The 22,495-nt window shown below is 51.4% G+C and overlaps 2 protein-coding genes across 4 annotated transcripts in view; one reads left to right on the top strand and one right to left on the bottom strand.

The window, feature by feature from the left end:
- The first annotated feature begins 1,384 nt into the window (after nucleotides 1-1,384).
- hic1 (hypermethylated in cancer 1) lies at nucleotides 1,385-7,932 on the top strand. 2 transcript variants are annotated; one of them, XM_070856879.1, is made up of 2 exons: nucleotides 1,385-1,416; nucleotides 4,455-7,932. In XM_070856879.1, exon 2 carries the CDS (start codon nucleotides 4,466-4,468, stop codon nucleotides 6,257-6,259), a length of 1,794 nt encoding a protein of 597 aa, XP_070712980.1. In that variant the 5' UTR covers nucleotides 1,385-1,416; nucleotides 4,455-4,465; the 3' UTR covers nucleotides 6,260-7,932. The 2 variants fall into 2 exon arrangements, with proteins under 2 accessions (XP_070712980.1, XP_070712981.1); XM_070856880.1 differs by lacking the exon at nucleotides 1,385-1,416 and adding an exon at nucleotides 3,772-3,841.
- A 15-nt stretch (nucleotides 7,933-7,947) lies between these two features.
- smg6 (SMG6 nonsense mediated mRNA decay factor) overlaps nucleotides 7,948-22,495 on the bottom strand; it is a 422,171-nt gene continuing 407,623 nt past the window's right edge. For both annotated transcript variants that reach the window (XM_070856878.1, XM_070856877.1), the window contains 2 exons: nucleotides 13,801-13,882; nucleotides 7,948-9,654 (listed from right to left, as the gene is read on the bottom strand). In XM_070856878.1, coding sequence (XP_070712979.1) covers nucleotides 9,524-9,654; nucleotides 13,801-13,882 — 213 coding nt within the window. In that variant the 3' untranslated portion in view covers nucleotides 7,948-9,523. The remainder of the gene's footprint in view (nucleotides 9,655-13,800; nucleotides 13,883-22,495) is intronic.

The following is a 22,495-nucleotide window of genomic DNA, read 5'->3' on the forward strand; positions in this document are numbered from 1 at the left end:
AGGTAGCCATCAAACTCACATTGTCCTGCAAGTCGCCTTAGCTCGGTGACGTAACTCACCACTTCCTGACCTTCAGATCGCTGGCACGTGTAGAACCGATACCTCGCCATCAGCACGCTCTCCCTCGGGTTAAGATGCTCCCGAACCAGTGTACACAGCTCCTCATACGACTTATCTGTGGGTTTCACCGGAGCCAGATGATTCTTTATGAGGCTGTAGGTCGGAGCCCCACAGACCGTGAGGAGGACCGCTCCCCTTTTTGCAGCGCTTCTTCTCCGTCCAGCTCGTTGGCTACAAAGTACTGGTCTAGCTGTTCGACATAGGCTTCGCAGTCCTCACCCTCCGAGAACTTCTCCAGGGGGCGCACAGTTTGCTGCATCTTTGTGTTGGATTCATATACTCGTCGCCAGTTGTTGTGTTCCGAACACAGATGAGACTGCACACAGGGAGGTTAAAGTAACAGTGACCTCAGTCTTTATTAAGACACTCCAGAGTGAGGAACAGGCCTTAGGGGCCGGCTTATATACAGTGCTCCCAAGGGATGCTGGGATCCCTTGGGACTTCAGGGGTTGCACTCCCTGGTGGCAGAACATGGGAGTGCATGCTTTACAGATACACAATGATCAGATCAGCCACGATCGTATTGAATGGCGGAGCAGGCTCGAGGGGTCGTTTGGCCTATGTTCTCTCTCCCTCCCCCCCTCTCTCTCTCTTCTCCTCCCTCTCTCTTCCCTTCCTCCCTCTCTCCCCCCATCACTCTCTCTCCCTCCCACCTCCCCCATCCTCCTTCCTCTCTCCCCCTCCTTGTCACCCTCGCGCCCTCTCTCTCTCCCTCTCTGTCCCCCACCCTCTCTCCCTCCTTCCCTGTCTTCCCCCTCTCTCTCCCCCCCATCCCTCCCTCTCTCTCTCCCCCCATCCCTCCCTCTCTCTCCACCCCATCCCTCCCTCTCTCTCCACCATCCCTGTCTCTCCCTCCCTCCTCCCCCTCTCTCCCCTCCCTCCATCCCCCCTCCGTCTCTCCCTCCCCTCAATGTCTCTGCCTCTCTCTCCATCCTCTCTCCCTCCCCTCCAATTCTCTGCTTCTCTCTCCCTCCCCTCCATCTCTCTGCCTCTCCCTCCCCCTCTCTTTCTTCCCTCTCTCCCTCCCCCTCTCTCATCCTCCCCTTTCCCTCTATCTCTCTCCCTCCTCCTCCCCCTCTCTGTCCCCCCTCTCCTTCCCTCCCCCTCTCTCTCCCTCCCTCCCCCTCTCTCACCCTCCCTCTTCCTCCCTCCCCCCCCCCCCTCCTCTCTCTCTCCCTCCCCCTCCCTCTATCTCAGTAAGAGGGTAAATGTCAGGCTGGGACGTCAGTTGCCGAGTTGCTGCGATGATCATTCCGCCGCTCCGCAGCCCGGGGAGTTCAGAGCCGCGGGCTCCAGGTAAGAAGCTCCCGGCCCGGCTCCTGTGGGTGTTGGAGCCGCGGGACAGGCGGCGGGTCCCGGTGAATCGCATCCTGCCGGAGCGGGCGGGGGGCGGAGGGGCTGCGGCCGGAGCCGGGGGCGCTCGGGCCTCGCGAATCCTCACCTGAGACCCGCTCAGTCTCGAGACTCGCCGCCCGGTCGGCGGGGAGAGAGACAGAGAGAGGGAGAGAGAGAGGGAAAGAGAGGGAGACAGAGAGAGGGAGAGAGAGAGAGAGACACAGAGAGAGGGAAAGAGAGGGGGACAGAGACAGAGAGAGGGAAAGAGAGGGGGACAGAGAGAGGGAGAGGTAGAGAGAGAGAGAGGGACAGAGAGAGGGAGGGACAGAGACAGACAGAGGGAGAGACAGAGACAGACAGAGAGAGAGGGACAGAGAGAGAGGGAGAGAGACAGAGACAGATAGAGACACACACACACACAGGGAGGGAGAAGGGGAGGGTGTGTGGGAGCCGGTGGGCAGGATTGACTCCGAGTGCAGTGTGTCGGGGTGATGTGGATGTGATGCCCGTACTGTGGGGACACACCCGGTGCCTCTCGCTCCTGGTTAACAAACCGCAGCCAGCAAACTGGTTTAAATGTGTCAACATTTGGGGGATTTTCAGGTCCGTCCTGATCAGGAGGTGGCCGCAAAATCCCCAGAATGGGCCGCAAAGATAGTCGGAAGTTGAGCAGGAGACGGCCAGGAGCTCCGGGAATGGGAATCACTGAATGGGAACTGGTGTCGGGCCCAAAGGGTTAACTGGCTGAGGACAGAATCGCTCACTTCCGGGGACTGGAGGCACTTTCCTCAAACTCTACCTTTTTGATAAAGTGCAGAATCTCGACTGCTGCAGTCTTACACCCCGAATGTGCATTATAGAAAGTGGGCCGGTAGTGAGAGTGTGAGCCTGTAGAGTGAGTGTGTGCCTGTAGTGAGAGTGTGCGCCTGTAGTGTGGGTGTGCCTATAGTGAGATTGTGCGCCTGTAGAGTGTGTGCCTGTAGAATAAATGTGTGCCTGTAGTGAGAGTGTGCGCCTGTAAAGTGTGTGTGCCTGTAGAATAAGTGTGTGCCTGTAGTGAGTGTGCGCCTGTAGAGTGAGTGTGTGCCTGTAGAGTGTGTGCCCGTAGAATAAGCGTGTGCCTGTAGTGAGAGTGTGCGCCTGTAGAGTGAGTGTGTGCCTGTAGAGTGAGTGTGTGCCTGTAGAATAAGTGTGTGCCTGTAGTGTGAGTGCGCGCCTGTAGTGTGGGTGTGCCTATAGAATAAGTGTGCCTGTAGTGAGAGTGTGCGCCTGTAAAGTGAGTGTATAGTAGTGAGAGTGCAGGCCTGTAGTGTGAGTGTGGGCCTGTAGTGTGAATGTGTGCCTGTAGAGCGAGTGTGTATAGTACTGAGAGTGTAGGCCTGTAGTATGAGTGTGGGCCTATAGTGTGAGAGTGCACTTTAGAGTGAGCCCTGTAGTTTGGGAGAGGGGAGCTGTAGTTTGGAGGGGGGTTGTAGGTTGTGGGGGGGGTGGTCTGTAATTTGGGGGGCTAGTTTTGGAGGGGGAACTGTAGTTTGTGGGGCGGCTGTAGTTTGCGGGGGAGGGCCTGTAGTTTGGGGGGAGCGGGGGAGCTGTAATTTGCAGGGAGGCTGTAGTTTGGGGGGGGGGGGTGCTGTAGTGTGCGGGGGGGGGGGGTTGTAGTTTGCGGGGGTAGTTTGGGGGCGGTAGTTTGGGGGGAGCTGTAGTTTGGGGGGGAGCTGTAGTTTGGGGAGGAGCTGTAGTTTGGGGGGGGTGTAATTTGGGGGGGCCTGTAGTTTTGGAGGGGGCGTGCTGTAGTTTGCGGAGGGGGGGGGCTGTAGTTTGGGAGGGTGGGTGCCCTATAGTTTGGGGGGGGGGGTGCTGTAGTTTGCGGGGGGGGGTGTAGTTTAGGGGGGGACTATAGTTTGGGGGGAGCTGTAGTTTAGGGGGGGAGCTGTAGTTTGTAGTTTGCAGGGGGGGGTGTAGTTTAGGGGGGGACTATAGTTTGGGGGGAGCTGTAGTTTAGGGGGGGAGCTGTAGTTTGTAGTTTGCGGGGGGGGGGGGTGTAGTTTGAGGGGGGCGGCTGTGCTCGCTATTGTTCAGGACCCGTTGCCTGCACAGTGCCGAGAAGGGAAGTGGCTTTAAGGGTTAACGGGCTGTGTGGATGCCGAGTGGGTCCGGTAAATAAAAATAGCAGCTTGTTTCAGTGATGTAATTTTTGGAAGTGCCCACAGGGGGTTGTGATGTGACCCCCCTCCCCTCCCCCTCGCTGCACCATCTACACTAACATGTATAAGAGGTGGCACCGCGCACTCTCTGGTCAATCGGGTAGTTTATAATCTGCAAAACTCCAGCGGGCAGGACACCAGTCACCGACTGGGGCTCCCAGGAAATCCGGCCGCGCTTTAAGGTAACTTCGTTTAATCTTTATTTGTAAATTTATATATAAATTAATAATTTAAAAGGAGCCGGTCCTTTTTAGCGGATTGTTTGAAGCGTCAAGTTGGCAATTGGCGAGATTACAGAATGTGTCTCCCGCACCAGGTGGGACCCAGCGCCCGGCGCTGTCTCAGCAGCGACAGAACGCCTTTAACTCCTGCCTAATGTGGCGCGTACCGCCAGGCACAACCGGGCGGCGCAAGGGAGACGCGGGCCCTTTAAGGGGCCTTTCGGCTTCAGACTCGGTCCCTTTCCCAAACTTCACCGACATCGCGACCCGGGACTGTTCGATTCACCCATACCGGCTGCTCGTAACTTCAAGCGGAACTGAGTTCGCGGATCCCTGAATGTGGAGCTGACAGCTTGCTGAGTTAGTGAGGATGAGCTGGTGAGAGTGGGGCTGTGTTGGTGAGAGTTGGTGTGAGTGTGAGCTGGGGGGGAGAGTTGGTGTGAGTGTGAGCTGGGGGGGAGAGTTGGTGTGAGTGTGAGCTGGTGAGTGAGTTTGGGTGAGTTTGAGTGTTGCGGTTTGAGCGGACGCGCTTTGTACCTTTCCCCTACTGACTGCCTTTTGATTTGTGCTGAAGGTGGCGAGGTGATGCCGATGCTGGATGCGATGGAGATGCCCAACCATGCCAAACAGCTCCTGCTACAGCTGAACAGGCAGCGAACCAAAGGCTTCTTGTGCGATGTGATCATTGTGGTCCAGAACGCGCTCTTCCGGGCTCACAAGAACATCCTGGCTGCCAGCAGCGTCTACTTGAAATCCTTGGTGGTTCACGACAACCTGGTTAACCTGGACCCGGAAATGGTCAGTCCTGGGATATTCCGGACCATCCTGGATTACATCTACACCGGCAGGTTGAACGAGGCCGACCAAGGGAACGAGCAGAATTTAGGCGCGATCCTCGCAGCCGCCAGTTATCTTCAGCTGCCAGACCTGGTGGCTCTTTGTAAGAAAAAACTCAAACGCAACGGGACTTATTTCCACATCAGGACAGGGTTCTCCTCCTATGGGAAACTCGGGAGGGGGCTGAGGACATCCACGCCCGTTATTCAGTCTTGTTACTCGGTCGCCTCCAGACTGCTGGACAGCCAGCCACTGCACAGCATCAACACGCACTCCGGGGAGCTGTACGCTCCACCTTCTCAGGGCCATCGGGTGCACGCTCAGGCAATGTGTCTCCCAGACCAAAGCTCCCCGCAAATGCTGGGCCTCGACCTGTCCAAGAGGAGCCCGCTCGGCCCTTCTCTCCAGCAGGAGGAGGCGCATTCGGCAGACTCCAGGCAGACCAGCCCGCCTACCACTGCCTCCCTCCTCACCAATGGTGCCTCCTACAAGGACCAGCCGCGACTTGCTGCCCACCGAATGGAAACGGACGAGGCAGTGGGCAACGAGAGTAGCGTCTTCAGGAGCAACAGCCTGGCCAACGAGCCCAAAGGCAGGGCTGAGAGCCAGGAGGACGTGATGTCCAGGTGGCTGAAGCAGGAGCCCCTCAGCCACTTTGTGGAAGAATGCGAGAGAGAGAAAGGGGCGAAAGGCGAGCGGCAGGAACGCAAGGTGGACATGCTGGCTGGGCCAGGCCAGGGCAGGTACCCGGGCCTGGGCTGCGACGAGGCTGAAGATGAGAAAAGCAGCAGCGACGACACGAGCAGCGACGAGCCTTGCCCCTCTGGACCGATGGACAGGTATCACTGTAGCCACCTGAGCTATGAGCCCGAGAACTTTGGGGACAACCTGTACGTCTGCATCCCGTGCGGCAAAGGCTTCCCCAGCTCCGAGCAGCTCAATGCCCACGTGGAGACTCACACGGAGGAAGACCTCTTTCACAAAGAGGTGGCGGAGCAAACCACTCCTTTCCTGGACAAATCCAACCAGGGCCTGGGGGAGATGATCAGGCCGTACCGCTGCTCGTCCTGTGACAAGTCCTACAAAGACCCAGCCACTCTCCGGCAGCATGAGAAGACCCACTGGCTCACCCGGCCTTACCCCTGCAGCATCTGCGGCAAGAAGTTCACCCAGAGGGGCACCATGACCCGCCACATGCGGAGCCACCTGGGCCTCAAGCCCTTCGCCTGTGAGGCGTGTGGGATGCGCTTCACCCGGCAGTACCGGCTCACCGAACACATGCGTATCCACTCGGGCGAGAAGCCGTACGAGTGCCAGATCTGTGGGGGCAAATTCGCGCAGCAGCGAAACCTCATCAGCCACATGAAGATGCACACCTCCGACTGCAAGCCAAAGATGGACTTCGCCGACACTGTTTACCCGCTGGCCAAGTTCGCCGCCGACCACCTGGGCATCAACCAGGAGAAGGCGGCCGAGATTTTAAGCCAATCCGCGCACCTGGCCAACGACGCCAAATTGCTGGATTCTTTCTCTGCCCCGTAACTGGCTCAGGAGCCCGGCTTTTCTTTTAATGGGTTGGGAAGGCGTTGAACATTTTGCCCAAAGACTCCACTTTGAGGCCAGACTGCTCTGTGTGGGTCTCTGGTTAAACGGGGTCCCCTCTCCCCCGGGGCAGACCCCCAAACCCCTCTTCCCCCGGGCAAACCCCTCCCCTCCCCCCCAACCCCCTCTCTCCCCCCCCCCCCCCGGGTAAACCCTCCCCCCTTGGCTAAATGGTATTCCCAGTTGGAGACGGATACCGGGGCCAGAAATAAGGAGCTGAGCGACAGCAGAGCATGGGAGGGGGCAGTGAATGTTGGGGAGCGAACATTACATCAACCGGTTTGTCTGAAGTAGTAGAGGGAGGGGTCCAGGAGACGAGGGTCCCGGGACTGTGGGGTGAGTTTCCCGGGGGGCGAGGGTCCCGGGACTGTGGGGTGAGTTTCCCGGGGGCGAGGGTCCCGGGACTGTGGGGCGAGGGTGCCAGGATTGTACGCCGCTCACTGTGAAACTCTATGTCCAGAAACGAGTCCGAGAGCCGCCAGTGGGGCCCGGAAATTAGTTTGAAGGTTTGAATTGTTGAACAATCTCAGATCCTGAATGCAGAGAGTGAGCCGGTCCGGGTCCGGGTCTCACTCACTCACTGTCTCCTTTACCGCCCCCCAGCACTTAAAAACGATCACCATTGAGATTCCCAAATCTCGGTGTGAGGAGGGAGATTTCACCAGTTACTATATTCTAAGAGTCTTTCAGAAAACGTTGGTGTAATTTCTGAACTTTATCCCGCGACAGGAACCAGTGTCACTCTCGCTCCCTAGTGCCCACATTCAGTGAGTGAGTCGCCCCCACACTCGAGCCGGATTCACCTTCAGGGCCCACACCCCCCCAACACACCGAGCTTTGCAATGGTTAATGTGTTTCACCCTCAGCACTATGAGCATTTACTCACTGGCCCATCACAGCTAAATGGCGGCGGCTCCCAGCCGCTTGAAATCCGCACATCTCTCACTATAAAGACAGACATTAATCTGTGAATCAGACACAGTTCTCGGTGAGTTGAAAACAAAATCTGCGGATTGCAGCTGCATGAAGCGGAAGGAGATAAAGTGAGAGAGAGTCCTTTACAAGCCGCCTGGGAGTGTGCAGAGATGGGACCGTACAGCCGGTAAGCAGTCCTTAAAATAAAGACGGGATAAAGTTGGGAGTTCCCGGCGCCTGTTACTAAATCACTTATTAAATGCAGTATTTTAGCATGAGATGCAAGTTGCCAGTAATGTTACTTTTGTGTTTTTTGCAGGGATTTGTAAAGATTTCCTATGTTGTAAGGTGTGTTGGAGCGGGCTGGGGCAGTGCTTGTCCGCTCTGACTCCTGTAAATCAGTGCAACCAAAGTCAGTCTGTACAGACACCACCCAAATATTTTTTTTTAAAAAACAAAATTTAAAAAGCCAAAATACAATTCATAAAGTTGCAATCCAAAAAAGCAGTATTTTTATAATTTTTTTGGCATTAAAATGAATGTATTTAATGCATGTGTTTGTACCGTGTTTATATTTTAAATCCGTCTGTATAAAGTGCTTCGGTGGGATAGTGTTTCTATAATTGTATTTTTGTAAATGAGCAGACAAAAACATTTTCACCGTGAAATTTGTTTCTATAAAATACCAAATAGCAATTAAAACCTTACAGACACGCTTTTAATCTCCGTTTTATTGGACTGCTAGTTACAGGAAGGTGAGTTAGTTACTCTGCCACTCTTGCAGTGTGTGTAGTCCCATGGAGGGCAGCTGCTCACACCACTGGCCAATGGCTACTTCAACTAACTGGCTACATGCAGCGAGCCACACAACATGCTCAAATATTGTATACACACACCTGCTAAATTATATGGGACTCACTCCCACTGCACTAAAACCGAAGGCTTCCTCTAGTCTATAAAGCCCACACAACACTAAATAAAAGCAAATCCAGGCTCCTGGCTAGCTTTACCCAAACAGAACCACCGAAGACTATTAAAAAAAACACAATGAAATGTCTGAAATAATCCAACTCTTGAAATTTCTTTACTCCTTTAAAAGGGATGGAGTCCCCAGCATCAGGTGCAGACTCTCCAGCCAAAATATCACTGAGCCTTGTGTGTTTCTCTTCACAGAGTTGAGTAGCTGTCCCAGCTACTTGATAGCTTGGCAGGGACACGGGATTAGGAAGCACCAGGTATCTCAATCATTGGTTCTATGGTGTAACTGAACCTGTCTCCAGCCCCGCCTCCTCTAACTGCTATTTTGCAAGGCAGGATTCTCTCCAACTCCCCCCAAATGCCAAAGGTCTTGGGCATCCAGCAGCATGTACGATACCAGCTCACGTCGGAGCAGCTCATATAACACACTCACTGCCCTGTGCCTGACTCACCAGGTTACAGGCCAACACATCGGGCAGCTGGTAAACTGCACTTAAATAAAACAAGCCTTCCATATTAATCTGGTAACTCTACAATGTCCATCATACAAAGACCGAGTGCATGAAGAACACACTATCAACCTGGCGATAGGCTGCTGCCAGGAATCCTTTTGTACAAGGCCAGTTGAAAGCCACCTTTATCTGCACTCGTGTGACTGTGGCCCTTAACATGACCTTTGAAAGTTGCCTTGAGTTGAGGCTAACCTTACACAGTGGCCCTTTCCCAAGGCCGATTAAGGCTCCTTTTACTGTAAATTATTTAAACGTTCCCATTTTTTGTGTGAAATTCCTCCTGCCAAAAAAATGACATCACAGAACCAGCAGCGAATCAAATCATCAAAGCCTGGGCCCCCCTCCCCTCCGCCTCTGATGAGACGAAGATTCAGGTTGGATGTGGGTTTACAGACGTGTGCCAGGCATAGCAGAGCGGATTGTCCCATCTCTGTCGCAAAACACTCCACACGCTAATGAAATATCCCCAGCGGGGAAGGAGCCCCTTCCTTCCATGGGTTAAGGAAGCTCCCTCTCACTAACCTGCATCTGATGCTCACCTGCCACTTCACTATTAACCCACCGACTAGCTTGCTCCTAAAAAGACCCATCGAGACGTCTCATCTCATGACCTGCCTCTTCAGCTTGCTTGTTTTTGTTTTCTTGGTAACCAATCACAATCTTCTACTGCATATTGATTCTCGTCATCTCTTAAAGGTAGCTGTTTAATGGAGGGGTGGGTTGCCATGGTCGAGCGTTAGGCCTCTCGACGACACTCGCTGGAATCCAGAGGATCAGAGTTTCTCCCCGCTCCGTCTCTTCATCCCACCTTGGCCCACTTCAGAAACACTGGGATGGCTCTAACGGGTACGTTGCGAGTCAGGGCCTTCACCCTCATATTCCGGTCATCTGTCAGCAGCACCACGTCACGGCGCAGGCGAATGGGCTCATCTGGGGGAAGAGAAAAGGGCCATCAGGTCAGCTATCCCCGAACACACAATCTGTCTAACAGGGACAGAACACAGTAAACTAACAGTCTGACACCACAGTGCACTGTGCGGTGTGTGTATGGTACACTGTGCACTGCCTCAGTGGTGCACTGCATGGTATCTGGTACTGTGCATTGTAATGTCGCCACGATGCATTGTACGATGCCGATACAGTGCATTATATGGTGTCAGTGGGGTTTTTGTAAGGTGTCTATGCAGTGCATTGTATGATGCATTGGGTAGTGCGCCATTTGGTATGAGGTGTGCTTCAATCACCTTCAGGCTAAACTGAAACAATATAGTGAAGGAATGTATCTGAACAGACCACATTCTATTCCTTCACTGGACCAAGTGGGATATGATACAAGGCTGTTTAATTAGTTGTATATAGTGAGGTTATTTTATGCTTGTGAAGCTTTCCTCCACTTGGTGTCAGGGTCATGCACTGCACCATCAAGGGCTGTTGAGGCAATGATCCCTCGACACCAGCCTGTGCACTCAACATCAGCTTCAGGAACCTTTCCCCAACGGCACCAGAGTGTTTCACACACACACTATTTCACACCAGAGTGTTTCACACACACACTATTTCACACCAGAGTGTTTCACACACACACTATTTCACACCAGAGTGTTTCACACACACACTATTTCACACCAGAGTGTTTCACACACACACTGTTTCACACACACACTATTTCACACCAGAGTGTTTCACACACACACTGTTTCACACCAGAGTGTTTCACACACACATTGTTTCACACACACACTGTTTCACACACACACTATTTCACACCAGAGTGTTTCACACACACATTGTTTCACACCAGAGTGTTTCACACACACACTGTTTCACACCAGAGTGTTTCACACCAGTGTTTCACACACACACTGTTTCACACCAGAGTGTTTCACACACACACTATTTCACACCAGTGTTTCACACACACACTGTTTCACACACACACTGTTTCACACCAGAGTGTTTCACACACACACTGTTTCACACCAGAGTGTTTCACACCAGAGTGTTTCACACACACACTGTTTCACACCAGAGTGTTTCACACACACACTGTTTCACACCAGAGTGTTTCACACACACACTGTTTCACACCAGAGTGTTTCACACACACACTGTTTCACACACACACTGTTTCACACACACACTGTTTCACACCAGAGTGTTTCACACACACAGTTTCACACACACACTGTTTCACACACACACTGTTTCACACCAGAGTGTTTCACACACACACTGTTTCACACACACACTGTTTCACACACACACTGTTTCACACACACACTGTTTCACACCAGAGTGTTTCACACACACACTATTTCACACCAGAGTGTTTCACACACACACTATATTTGAAACTGTGCACCAGCAAGAGGAACTGTCACCAGCAGGGAAAGGAAGAACAATCAATCCTAAGGGTAAGACAAAACTAATAAAACTGGCCAATATGTTTAGAATCCTGACCATCACCTGTACACTGTCTCCTGATCTTTGTCAGTGAGGTCAGCCTGCGGTCAATTAAAACTGTTGTTGAATTAACCCACACAGCAATGGCTGAGATGGTTCTGATGTAACACACTAACGTGTCGGTGCAGGGCGAGACCCGCCGGTCGGTGCAGGCGAGACCCGCCGGTCAGTGCAGGCGAGACCCGCCGGTCGGTGCAGGGCGAGACCCGCCGGTCGGTGCAGGGCGAGACCCGCCGGTCGGTGCAGGGCGAGACCCGCCGGTCGGTGCAGGGCGAGACGCGCCGGTCGGTGCAGGGCGAGACCCGCCGGTCGGTGCAGGCGAGACCCGCCGGTCGGTGCAGGGCGAGACCCGCCGGTCGGTGCAGGGCGAGACCCGCCGGTCGGTGCAGGGCGAGACCCGCCGGTCGGTGCAGGGCGAGACGCGCCGGTCGGTGCAGGGCGAGACCCGCCGGTCGGTGCAGGGCGAGACCCGCCGGTCGGTGCAGGGCGAGACCCGCCGGTCGGTGCAGGGCGAGACGCGCCGGTCGGTGCAGGGCGAGACCCGCTGGTCGGTGCAGGGCGAGACGTGCCGGTCGGTGCAGGACGAGACCCGCCGGTCGGTGCAGGGCGAGACCCGCCGGTCGGTGCAGGACGAGACCCGCCGGTCGGTGCAGGGCGAGACGCGGCGGTCGGTGCAGGGCGAGACGCGCTGGACGGTTCAGGGCGAGACGCGTCGGTCGGTGCAGGGGGACGTGCCGGCCGGTGCAGGGGGACGCGCCGGCCGGTGCAGGGGGACGCGCCGGCCGGTGCAGGGGGACGTGCCGGTCGGTGCAGGGGGACGTGCCGGTCGGTGCAGGGGGAGACGCCGGTCGGTGCAGGGGGACGTGCCGGTCGGTGCAGGGGGAGACGCCGGTCGGTGCAGGGGGACGTGCCGGTCGGTGCAGGGGGACGTGCCGGTCGGTGCAGGGGGACGTGCCGGCCGGTGCAGGGGGACGTGCCGGTCGGTGCAGGGGGAGACGCCGGTCGGTGCAGGGGGACGTGCCGGCCGGTGCAGGGGGACGTGCCGGTCGGTGCAGGGGGACGTGCCGGCCGGTGCAGGGGGACGTGCCGGTCGGTGCAGGGGGACGTGCTGGTCGGTGCAGGGGGACGTGCCGGCCGGTGCAGGGGGACGTGCCGGCCGGTGCAGGGGGACGTGCCGGTCGGTGCAGGGGGACGTGCCGGCCGGTGCAGGGGGACGTGCCGGTCGGTGCAGGGGGACGTGCCGGCCGGTGCAGGGGGACGCGCCGGTGTAACACTGCTGCAGCTTTGTAAATGTGACTCTATACACGAGTTCCTGATCTTAAGCAGGTGGCCTGAAGGCTAGGAGCACTGGGTGGGAAGGGGGTCTAACGTCACCTGAGTCCCAGTGAGTAGCTCAAAGTAGCATTGTGAATGGTCAAGTTTTACATATTCTCAGTGACAAAATATCTTGCTGTTCATGGGAAGAAAATACCTTGTAACCTCGGGAAAAACAACCCAAATTAGGCAGGGTTGAAGGCCCAGTGTCACCAATAATAGATGGCAGAGAAGCTCGGCTGCACAGGCACGATGAGAGCTGGGGAACAATTAACACTGAAGTATGATTCAGGGTTCCTTCGGATAGGATATCCCTTTTTTGTAACCATCAGAAGCAGTTCCTCTGAAACTACTTAGAGACACAGGCTTCAAACTGTCTTACAGTATATGAAAAATCATAAAATTTACAAGCTGAGGACTGATTTCTACAATTGTACATTATTTCCCTAAATGGCATCACACAGACAATAATTTAATTTTGCTGACAGACTGCTGCAAAGGCCCACTTTGTTCAACACCACCACAAATCTGGGAGAGGAAAGAGAACAAACTTGCATTTCTATAGCGCCTTTCACAACCTCAGGACGTCCCAAAGAGCTTTACAGCCAATGAAGTGCTTTTTGAAGTGTAGTCACTGTTGTAATGTAGGAAACACGGCAGCCAACTTGCGCACAGCAAGCTCCCACAAACAGCACTGTGACAATGACCAGATAATCTGTTAGTGATGTTGGTTGAGGGATAAATATTGGCCCCAGGACACTGGGGAGAACTCCCCTGCTCGACTTTGGAATAGTGGCCGTGGGATCTTTTACGTCCACCCGAGAGGGCAGATGGGGCTTAAGTTTATTGTCTTATCCGAAAGATGGCACCTCCGACAGTGCAGCACTCCCTCAGTACTGCACTGGAGCCTGGATTATGTGCTCAAGTCTCTGGAGTGGGGCTTGAACCCACAACCTTCTGACTCAGAAGTGAGGGTGCTATTGTTGAGCTACGGCTGATATCAGGCATTCCTCCTCTTCCCCCTCTATTGATTAACTAAAGGAATATGGACTAAGAGCTTGACTGCAGAGTGGAGCATCGAGACACTTGTCCTGAGTCTGCCGTTCTGTGGTACTGTAGGTGTACAGATATCGCTCGGATTACAAAGGGCAGACTAGCAATCACTCTCCCAACATGGTCAAAGCTACTGCTGGAGTCACCAAATCATTGCCATACCCCCAACAAACAAATAACCCCTGACTGTAACCCAAACGAGAGCAGCTTGGAGACACTGCTTTAAACTGGGGAGACCGCAGATACCTTTGTGCACTGGCATGAAGTCCTTGGCCTTGTCCTTACAGTAATGAAGGCAGCACGAGAGAATCAAGTCATCATTGTTACCCTGTGGAGAGAGAAGAACGAACAGATCAGGGCCCAGTGGCTTAATGCAGTGAGTAACGGCCCAATCGGCCCATCAAACACATTCCACTCAGAGGCCACCTCTATCTATTCCATCGTATTCTTTCCCTCCTGTTTAATGGGGCACGGACCTTCCAACAGCCCGTGTGTGTAGTTAATGGGGCCAGAGTGGCTGCGTGTGTGACAGGCGTTTCACTAATTCAGAACAATCAAGCACAGTACCCTCTCTCAAGGCGCTGATGTCTGTCAGGACACAGCTCTGAAGGTCTCGGATGCTTTCTGTTTCAACAGAACAAACTTGTATTTACAAAGCACCATTAATGTAAAATGGCCAAAGACATGTTACAGAAACGTAAAGACAAACAAATGTCGAGCCAAAGGGCGAGATTAGGAACAGTCACCAAAAACCTGGTCAAAGAGGTGGGCTGTTATCAGCATCTTAAAGGAGAGGGAGATAGAGAGGTGGAAAGGTTTCAGGAAGAAATTGCAGAGAATGTGGCTCAGATGAATGAAGGCAAGGCTGCCAATGGTGGGGTGACAAAGTGGGGGGGAGGTGCACAAGAGTCTGAAGGAGAGACAATTCAAGGGAGGGAGTTGTCGGCCCACAGAGATAAGTAGGCGCAAAGCATGGAACGACTTAAAGATAAGAATGATCATTTTAAATTTCAAGCATTGGGCCAATGCGGAGAGGTAGGCGTACATAAGAGGGGTGGAGGAGTGGGACATTGGGCCGGTACAAGCAGCAGAGTTTTGGACAAGTGGCGTTGAAGAGGCGAAAATGGGAATAAAGGCTGAAAACGACAGAGCTCCCAATCCCAGCCATGTTGGTGCCAGGAAAGCAAGTGGGCTCCAGATGCCTCCCACACAGAGGGAGCAGCTTTTGCCCAGAATGGTATTGGTGAGGTCTTGGAGCAAGAAAACAGAGAGTCTCAGACTGGCTTTCAATAAGCCAACTCCGTCATGGACATTTCAGCTCACTTCCTGAAATCAAACTCTCCCTGATGGACAGGCACATAGAGTTCAAACAAACAGCACTAATCCTCAACATTCAATAAAACAGAGACATACCCCAGCTCACTGTGGGACAGAGTGTCAGCAGGCTTTTCCATTGTTCCTGCCCACACACATCTTCTAGCAGAGGTCACAAGGTAGAGATAAGGAGTGCGAACCTGGGATAATTTGTTCCCCTTCCTAACCCTAATGGGGAGGAAACTAGAGCAGGAGCTCAGCTTGTTTATAACTGTCGATGCAGGGAGCTGGGGCAGATCACTGAGCACAGGGCGTTGGGTGCTGGCACAGGGCGTTGGGTGTCGAGGGCGTGGGCATCAGTGCTGGCACTGGGCACAGGGCGTTGCTGGGAAGACTGTACGAGTGTAAACCCCGACTCAGGAGATGTGAAGTGAAGCAGATGTTGGATGTGCCTCGGTGTCATGTACTGAGAGAGTGGGAGTGTAGGCTTACACCCATTCTCCACACTCCTGAAGGCTCTCGTACATGTTACTAGGAGAGAGTGTGGAGCAGAGACCAGATAATTGCCCACGTGGAGGGAAACATCAGAGGCAGAGTCACCCCTAGACGCCTGGGGCGGACACTGACCACCTCCTAAAGACATTCGAGGTGGCCTGAGCAAGTTGGCCAGCTGCCTTCTGATATTTTGTGATGAACAAGGAAAGGTTTGGGGAAAAGGATACTTTGAAGAGGAAGCCTTACCTCAAAAAAGGAGATCTAAGTTTTAGGGAATTAAGTTACACTGAAACTACAAGTCTTCAATGACATCATCTACCCATAGTTCTTAGCAGGAAGCGGGGTCACGACAGTCCACATGGCCTCAATATGTGACTGCAGGAGCCTCTGAACAGAGCAATAAACAGTTGGTGATTAAACGAAGGAGGAGGGAATAAGGTAATGATGAGAATGACATAATCACCAGCATTTAGCACCATTTAGCGGAGTCCAGGTTTAATACAGAAAGCTGTGCCTGGTGACTGAGAGGAGAAATCATTTTCCTGCTGTAAATGCTATATTTCTCAGCCGGTTTTTCTGCACTAGTTTCTGTGAAACGAGCCTGCGATGAGTCACACTCCTGCCTGCAGCTGGCAGTGGGTGGTCTGCAAACCTTTCTTTGGCAGCTGTGCCTTTTTTCTTTGCCCCTGAGAGTTACAGGAATTTCTGAAGCTCTTTCACGTTGGCTGTGCTCCACTGCAAGGCCCGCTACCTGATCAGCTGTTGCGTTATTCTCACTACACCTCGAAAGTTGCCACATAGACTGGGCACATCATTATCCAATGCTCAGACCATTATCTCCAACAAGTTGTGCAGCAAATGACATCCAGGCTCCAATTCCTTTTATGTGACGACTGTGAATCACCAGTGCACAAATGCTCTCTGGACTTTGGCCCACTGGGATGCACAGTCCAAATGCACAAGATCCCCCTTCATAAAGAGGAGACTTTCATTATTTCTAGGTTGGATTTAAACCCAGATATCAAAGGACGATGCTGTAACTCACTCACTTTAGAATCACAGTATCTTCAACCACAGACAGAGGCCATTTGGCCCAACATGCCTGTGCCGGCTCTTTGAAAGAATGATTTAATTTAGTCCCACACCCCAGCTTGTTCCCCATAATGCTGCAAATTGGTCTTCTTCAAGTACATATCCAATTGCCCTTTGAAAGCTCCTACAGAATCCAATTCCACCACCCCTTCAGGCAATGTGTTCCAGATCATAACAACCTTGTGTGTGAAAATATTCTCATTTCCCCTCTAATTCTTTTGGCAATTATTTTAAATCTATGACCTCTGGTTACCGACCCATTTGCCAAAGGAAACAGTTTCTCTCTACTTGCTCTATAAAAATCCTGCATAATTTTCAATACCTTTATTCGATCTCCCATTAACCTTCTCTGCTCGAAGGACAACAAACCCAGCTTCTCAAACCTCTCCATATAACTAAAGTCCCTCATCCCGGTATGAGCCCGGTAAACCTCCTCTGTACCCTCTCCCAGGCCTTGACATCCTTCCTAATGAGGTGCCCAGAATTGGCCACAATACTCCAGCTGAGGCCCAACCAATAATTTGTAAAGGTTTAGCATGACTTCCTTGTTCTTGTGTCCCTATTTATAAAGCCAAGTATCCCATACACTTTCTTAACCGCATCAACTTGCCCTGCACCTTCAAAGATTTGTGAATCTGCACCCCCAGGTCCCTCTGCTCTTGCACCCCCTCAAAATAGGGCCATTTAGATTATACTGCCTCTCCATGCTGTTCCTCCCAAAAGTGCATCACTTCACTTTTATCTGCATTAAACTGCATCTACCACATGTCTGCCCAGTTCACCAGTCTGCCCATGTCATCCTATATCCTGCTCACTATTTAATACTTTACCAAGTTTTGTGTCTTCCGCAAATTTTGAAATTGATCTTCCTATACCCAAGTCCAAGTCGAAGATGGGGCAAAGAGTCAGTGAGAGCTCTTTCAATATTTCAAGTGTGAAGTGGTGCATTTTGGTTGCAAGAATAAGGAGGCCACTGATTCCTTGGATAATAAGAATCGAAATGAGGCAGAGGAGCAAAGGGATCTGGGGAGTGCAGATACACAAATCAGCAAAAGTAGCAATGCAGATTAATAAGGTCATAAAAAAGCAAACAAAGCACTGGTAAATGCTTCATTTCTAGAGGGATAGAATTCAAAAGCAGAGAAGTTATGGCACAGATTTAGGACATTCGGCTCATTGTGTCTGTGCCGGCCGAAAAAGAGCTATCCCGCCTAGTCCCACTTTCCAGCTCTTGGTCCGTAACCTGCAGGTTACGGCACTTCAAATATCCAAGTAAAAGTTACTGGAGTATTGTGTACAATTCTGGGCACCTCATTAGGAAGGATGTCAAGGCCTTGGAGAGGGTACAGAGGAGGTTTACCCTGGATGATACCAGAAATGGGGGACTTCAGCTATGTGGAGAGGTTGGAAAAGCTTGGAAGGTCCAAGTTATGTTAGACTTGTACAGTACCCTAATGTACTGTGAACAGTTCTGGTCTCCAGATTATAAAAAGGATATGGAGACACTGGAGAAGGTGCAAAACAGATTTACAAGGATGATACCAGAACTGAGAGATTAGAATGATCAGGAAAGATTGAATAGGCTGAGAGGTGGCTGAACACAGTGCTCCAGATGGGGTCTGATTGAGACTCTGCACAACTCCAGCATCACTTCCTCCCGTTTGTGTTCCAAACCCCTTGAAATAAAGGCCAACATTCCATTAGCTTTTTTCATTACTTTCTGTACATGTAGCTTTTAGTGATTTATGTACCTGGACACCCAAATCTCTTTGCTCCTCCACGGTTCCTGGTCTTTTGCCATCAAGAAAAATTCCAACTTATCTTTCTTGGATCGAAGGAGGATGACTTCACATTTCCCCGCATTGAACTCCATCTGCCACAGTTTTGCCCACTCACTTAATCTGTCTATGTCCCTTTGTTACTTCCTGCTCCAGCTAAACAACTTACTGTGCCTCCTAACTTAGTGTTATCGACAAACTTCGATATACAGCCTTGATATATTCCTTCATCCATCATTGATACATATGGTGAAAAGCTGAGGCCCCAGGACTGATCCCCTCGGAACGCCATTTGTCACATCCTGCCAATCAGAGCACATTCCCTTCACCCCTACTCTCTGTCTCCTACCTCCCAACCAATCACTGACTAGGCCCCTCCTAGCTTCCACTGACGGGTGGACCCATGCCAGTCCTGACCCAGCTCCCACTGATTGTGTATCAGTGATTTAATATCTGACGTTTTCCATATTGTCCAGTGATAACAGTCCCTATTTCTGTAACCTCCTCCAGCCTTACAACCCTCCAAGCTCTCTGCGCTCCTCCAATTCTGGCCTCTTGCACACTCCGATTTCCTTCGTTCCACCATTGGTGGCCGTGCCTTCAACTGCCTGGGCCCCAAGCTCTGGAATTCCCTCCCTAAACCTCCCTGCCTCCCTTAAGACCCTCCTTAAAACTACCTCTTTGACCAAGCTTTTGGTCACTTGTCCTAATATCTCATGTGGTTCGATACCACGTTTTGTCTGAATGCTCCCGTGAAACGCCTTGTGATGTTTTACTATGTTCAAGACGCTATACAAATGCAAGTGATTGTTGTTGATAATACTTTGCCCAGAATCTAGTACCTGTCCCTCATGATTATAAACATGTTTTTAGGTGGTTAAAGGTGATTTTAAATACTTTACACAATGATGATTTCCAACAGTGACAAACGTTTAGGACTGTACTGTGAGTATGGCATTGTCCCTCGAGGTCTTAATTCTCTTCAACAAAGGGTATAAACCACTCTGCAAAACATTTATTACATAGCCTTTTTATGCATTTGTGACAGGTAAGGCTTAAATGTGTGACAGGCAGCAGGGCAGCAGACTGCTTGGAGCTTAGTGAAATGGGGAATGGGGGCTCGGCACTGGTGAGTGACATGGCACGTTTCAGTATTTCCTTTATGTCTCTATCCACCAGCTGACTCCGCCAGGTAAGCGCTGTGCAGCATCACTAAACACACGGATAGGAAAAGTACGGGGAAATGCTTCAGCAGCTAACAGTCCAATCCAAACGCAGCATTGTAATAAAGCCCACATGTTGCAGATTAAGGCAATGTGGGTCTGTAACTACTTTAGAACATCATCCAGATTAGATTTCGGACTTTCCTGCAGGTGTTCTTCTTGTTACACCTGCATCTAATTTAAAGGGGTCTAAGTACAGCAGTTGAAAGTCTTTTTGGGGGGAGGGCTGGAAGAGAGAATAGGAGCTTTTCCAAGAAGTTCCTGCCTTCAGAATGTGCTTGTGCTGTAGTTAATGACTATATGATGCTGCAGTGTGCATATAAAATCTTAATTTGAGCTCTGTTTATGGCAGTGGCTTATATGCCCCCAGTGAGATACATTCAGAACAAATGGTCAATAAACACCTTGCGGGACCACGGAGTTTACGTGGTAACTAGAACTGCCAGAGGCAACACGTCTGATACTCCTCCACATTGTGGTGCCCAGACTCAAAACACAGAACACTGCCATGTAACAGGGGAGCCCAGTCAATACGTCACTATGTGCGCCTCTCAATGCCCTTTGCACTGGCCAGCCAATTCCCGACTGTCAAGTCATGAATATTATAGTTGTCTTCTTGCTAATTGGAGTTCTAACTGTTGATGGTGCTGATCTTGTTGCAGAAGGAATTAAATTCCTTTAAAATGTTCAATTAGTTTTAAATTTGGTGCTGACAGCCTAGTGTTTAAATGTGCTTTGTGCAATCTCCACTAAGTGAACTTCAAATGCTGTAGCAGCAGGCCTTGGTGTGCCTGTCACTGGCACACAGCAGCTCGATCCCAGCCTGCTCCACAGGGAAGGTGGTCCGAAGTATTCTTCCTCTTCCAGAATTTGACTTTCATGCATTTCCCCAGAACGCGCAGCGAGTGTCTGTGGCCTGTGCCAGGGCTCACACTGCCTTTAACTCCACTGGTCCCTGCAACAACCACACTGGGCCAAACAGACGAGCAGTTCGAGGGTGACACAGGAAATACGGCACAGAAACAGGCCATTCAGCCCAGCCAGTCCATGTTGGCGTTTATGCTCCACTCGAGCCTCCTCCAGTCTTTCCTCATCTAACTATCAGCATATCCCTCTATTCCCTTCTCCCCCATGTGTTTATCCAGCTTCCCTTTAAATGCATCGATACTATTCACCTCAACCCCTCCCTGTGGCAGCGAGTTCCACATTCTCACCGCTCTCTGGGTAAAGAAGTTGCTTCTGAATTCCCCATTGGATTTCTCGGTGACTATCTTATATTGATGGCCTCTAGTTATGCTCTTCCCCACAAGTGGAACTTTTCTTAACTTCAAAGACCTGAATTAGCTCACCCCTCAGCCTTTTTTCAAGCGGAAAGCGACCCAGCCTGTTCACCCTTTCCTTTATGTACACCCCCAGATTCTGGTATCATTTTGCATCTCATCACATCTCTCAAACATCTCAATGCACCTCGCATACAACGAATTACTTTGAAGTGCAGACACTGTGGCCAAGTTCACAGGGAATGAGTGGTACAGTGGATTCACACACTGCCCTTTCAGCTCCTGGATCTCTGTCTTGCAAATCTCAATTGACCCCCAGCCTTCACAGCCTCCTGGGGGAGAATTCCAGATTTCCACCACTCTTTGTGTGAAGAAATGCTTCCCCTGATTTCACTCATGAAAGGCCAAGCTCTCATTTTAAGATTGTGCCTCTTGGTCTGGACTCTCCCATCAGAGGAAAGAGTTTCTCTCGACCTACCTGTAAATGTCTATATTGTTTAAAGGGAAAGACACATACAAGTGGGCTGTGGGTAACAACATGTCCAGAGTTTTCCTCAAAGAAAGAAGTTGGGACGACTGCTTTTCAAAGTCTCTCTGAAGCTGGTGTTACAGGAACCCATTCATACCTGATACAGGCTGGGACATAGCTGCTAACAGGATTAAGCAATTCATCAAACCACTAGCACTGCCGCCTCTCAAATCTTGACAAACAGAAATTCATAAAGTTTACAAAAAACACAAAGTTTTTTGTTAAAAAAGGTAATTTAGCTTGTGTCTGGAGGGCAGCATTTCTGGATCAGACCGCTCCAGACTTGATCATGCAGGCGCTGAGGGCATCAGAGGAGAAAAAAACTTCACGATGGAGCCAGTACCAACAAGGCAGGTCTCTGAAGCTTTCAACAAAAAAAAGGCAGCTGTCTCGATATGAGTAAGTGCTTGAGATTTAATGAGCTATTGAGAAGCCTGTCCCCTCCCTCACCACTTTCCATGTAACCAAGAAACGCCAATGTTTAACATCAGAGACTTGATGTGAAGCATGAAATCCTCTCAGTACACAGACTAACCCACTCCTGGAGGGATATGGAAAGGCTGCACAGGGAACCGTCAAACCTGCTCAGCCTCCAGCTCAAACCCAATCAATTGCATGGTATTGGATGGTCAGTGACTAGATACACCAGTCTTTAGATGCGTTAGCAGTCTACGCAGTGACAAACATCTGTTGGAGATAACCAAACAGGCAACTATTGTTCAACCCCTGTTTACAACAGAGTGGCTAGCTAGGCCACCTCCGAGGGCATGAAGAGTCAACTGGATTCCTGTCGAGGCCAGACCGGGCAGGGGTAGCAGGTTCACTTCCCTGGGACATTCGTCAACCAGTTCGATCTTTGCAACAATCCTGCAGCTTGCTCGGAAATGACCAAATTTCTTGAATTCAATTTTACAACTTGCCCTGGTGGGATTTAAACTCTTGATCTCTGGGTTGCTAGACCAGTACTACATTAGCCAAATAATGCAGTCCTTTTGTGCAAAATAACATTTGGAAATAAGACTTTGGTAATCTATTTTTGGTGGTGTTGGTTGAAGGAGCTTTGCTTTGAATAGTGCCATGAGATCTTTCACATCCACCCAAACCGCCAGACAGTTTGATGTCTCACCTGAAGGACAGCTCCTCAAGGCAGCACAGCATTCCCTCAGTCCTCAGCTCACCTTATTTGCTCAAGTCTTGGGGTGGGGCGTGAACCCACACCGAGGGGAGGGG

Source organism: Pristiophorus japonicus, chromosome 16 (assembly GCF_044704955.1).
Source record: "Pristiophorus japonicus isolate sPriJap1 chromosome 16, sPriJap1.hap1, whole genome shotgun sequence".
In the NCBI taxonomy this organism is placed as follows: domain Eukaryota; kingdom Metazoa; phylum Chordata; class Chondrichthyes; family Pristiophoridae; genus Pristiophorus; species Pristiophorus japonicus.

Excerpts from the sequence above, each read along its gene's own strand:
- hic1 (XM_070856879.1), top strand. The coding sequence starts at position 4,466 with ATGCCGATGCTGGATGCGATGGAGATGCCCAACCATGCCAAACAGCTC.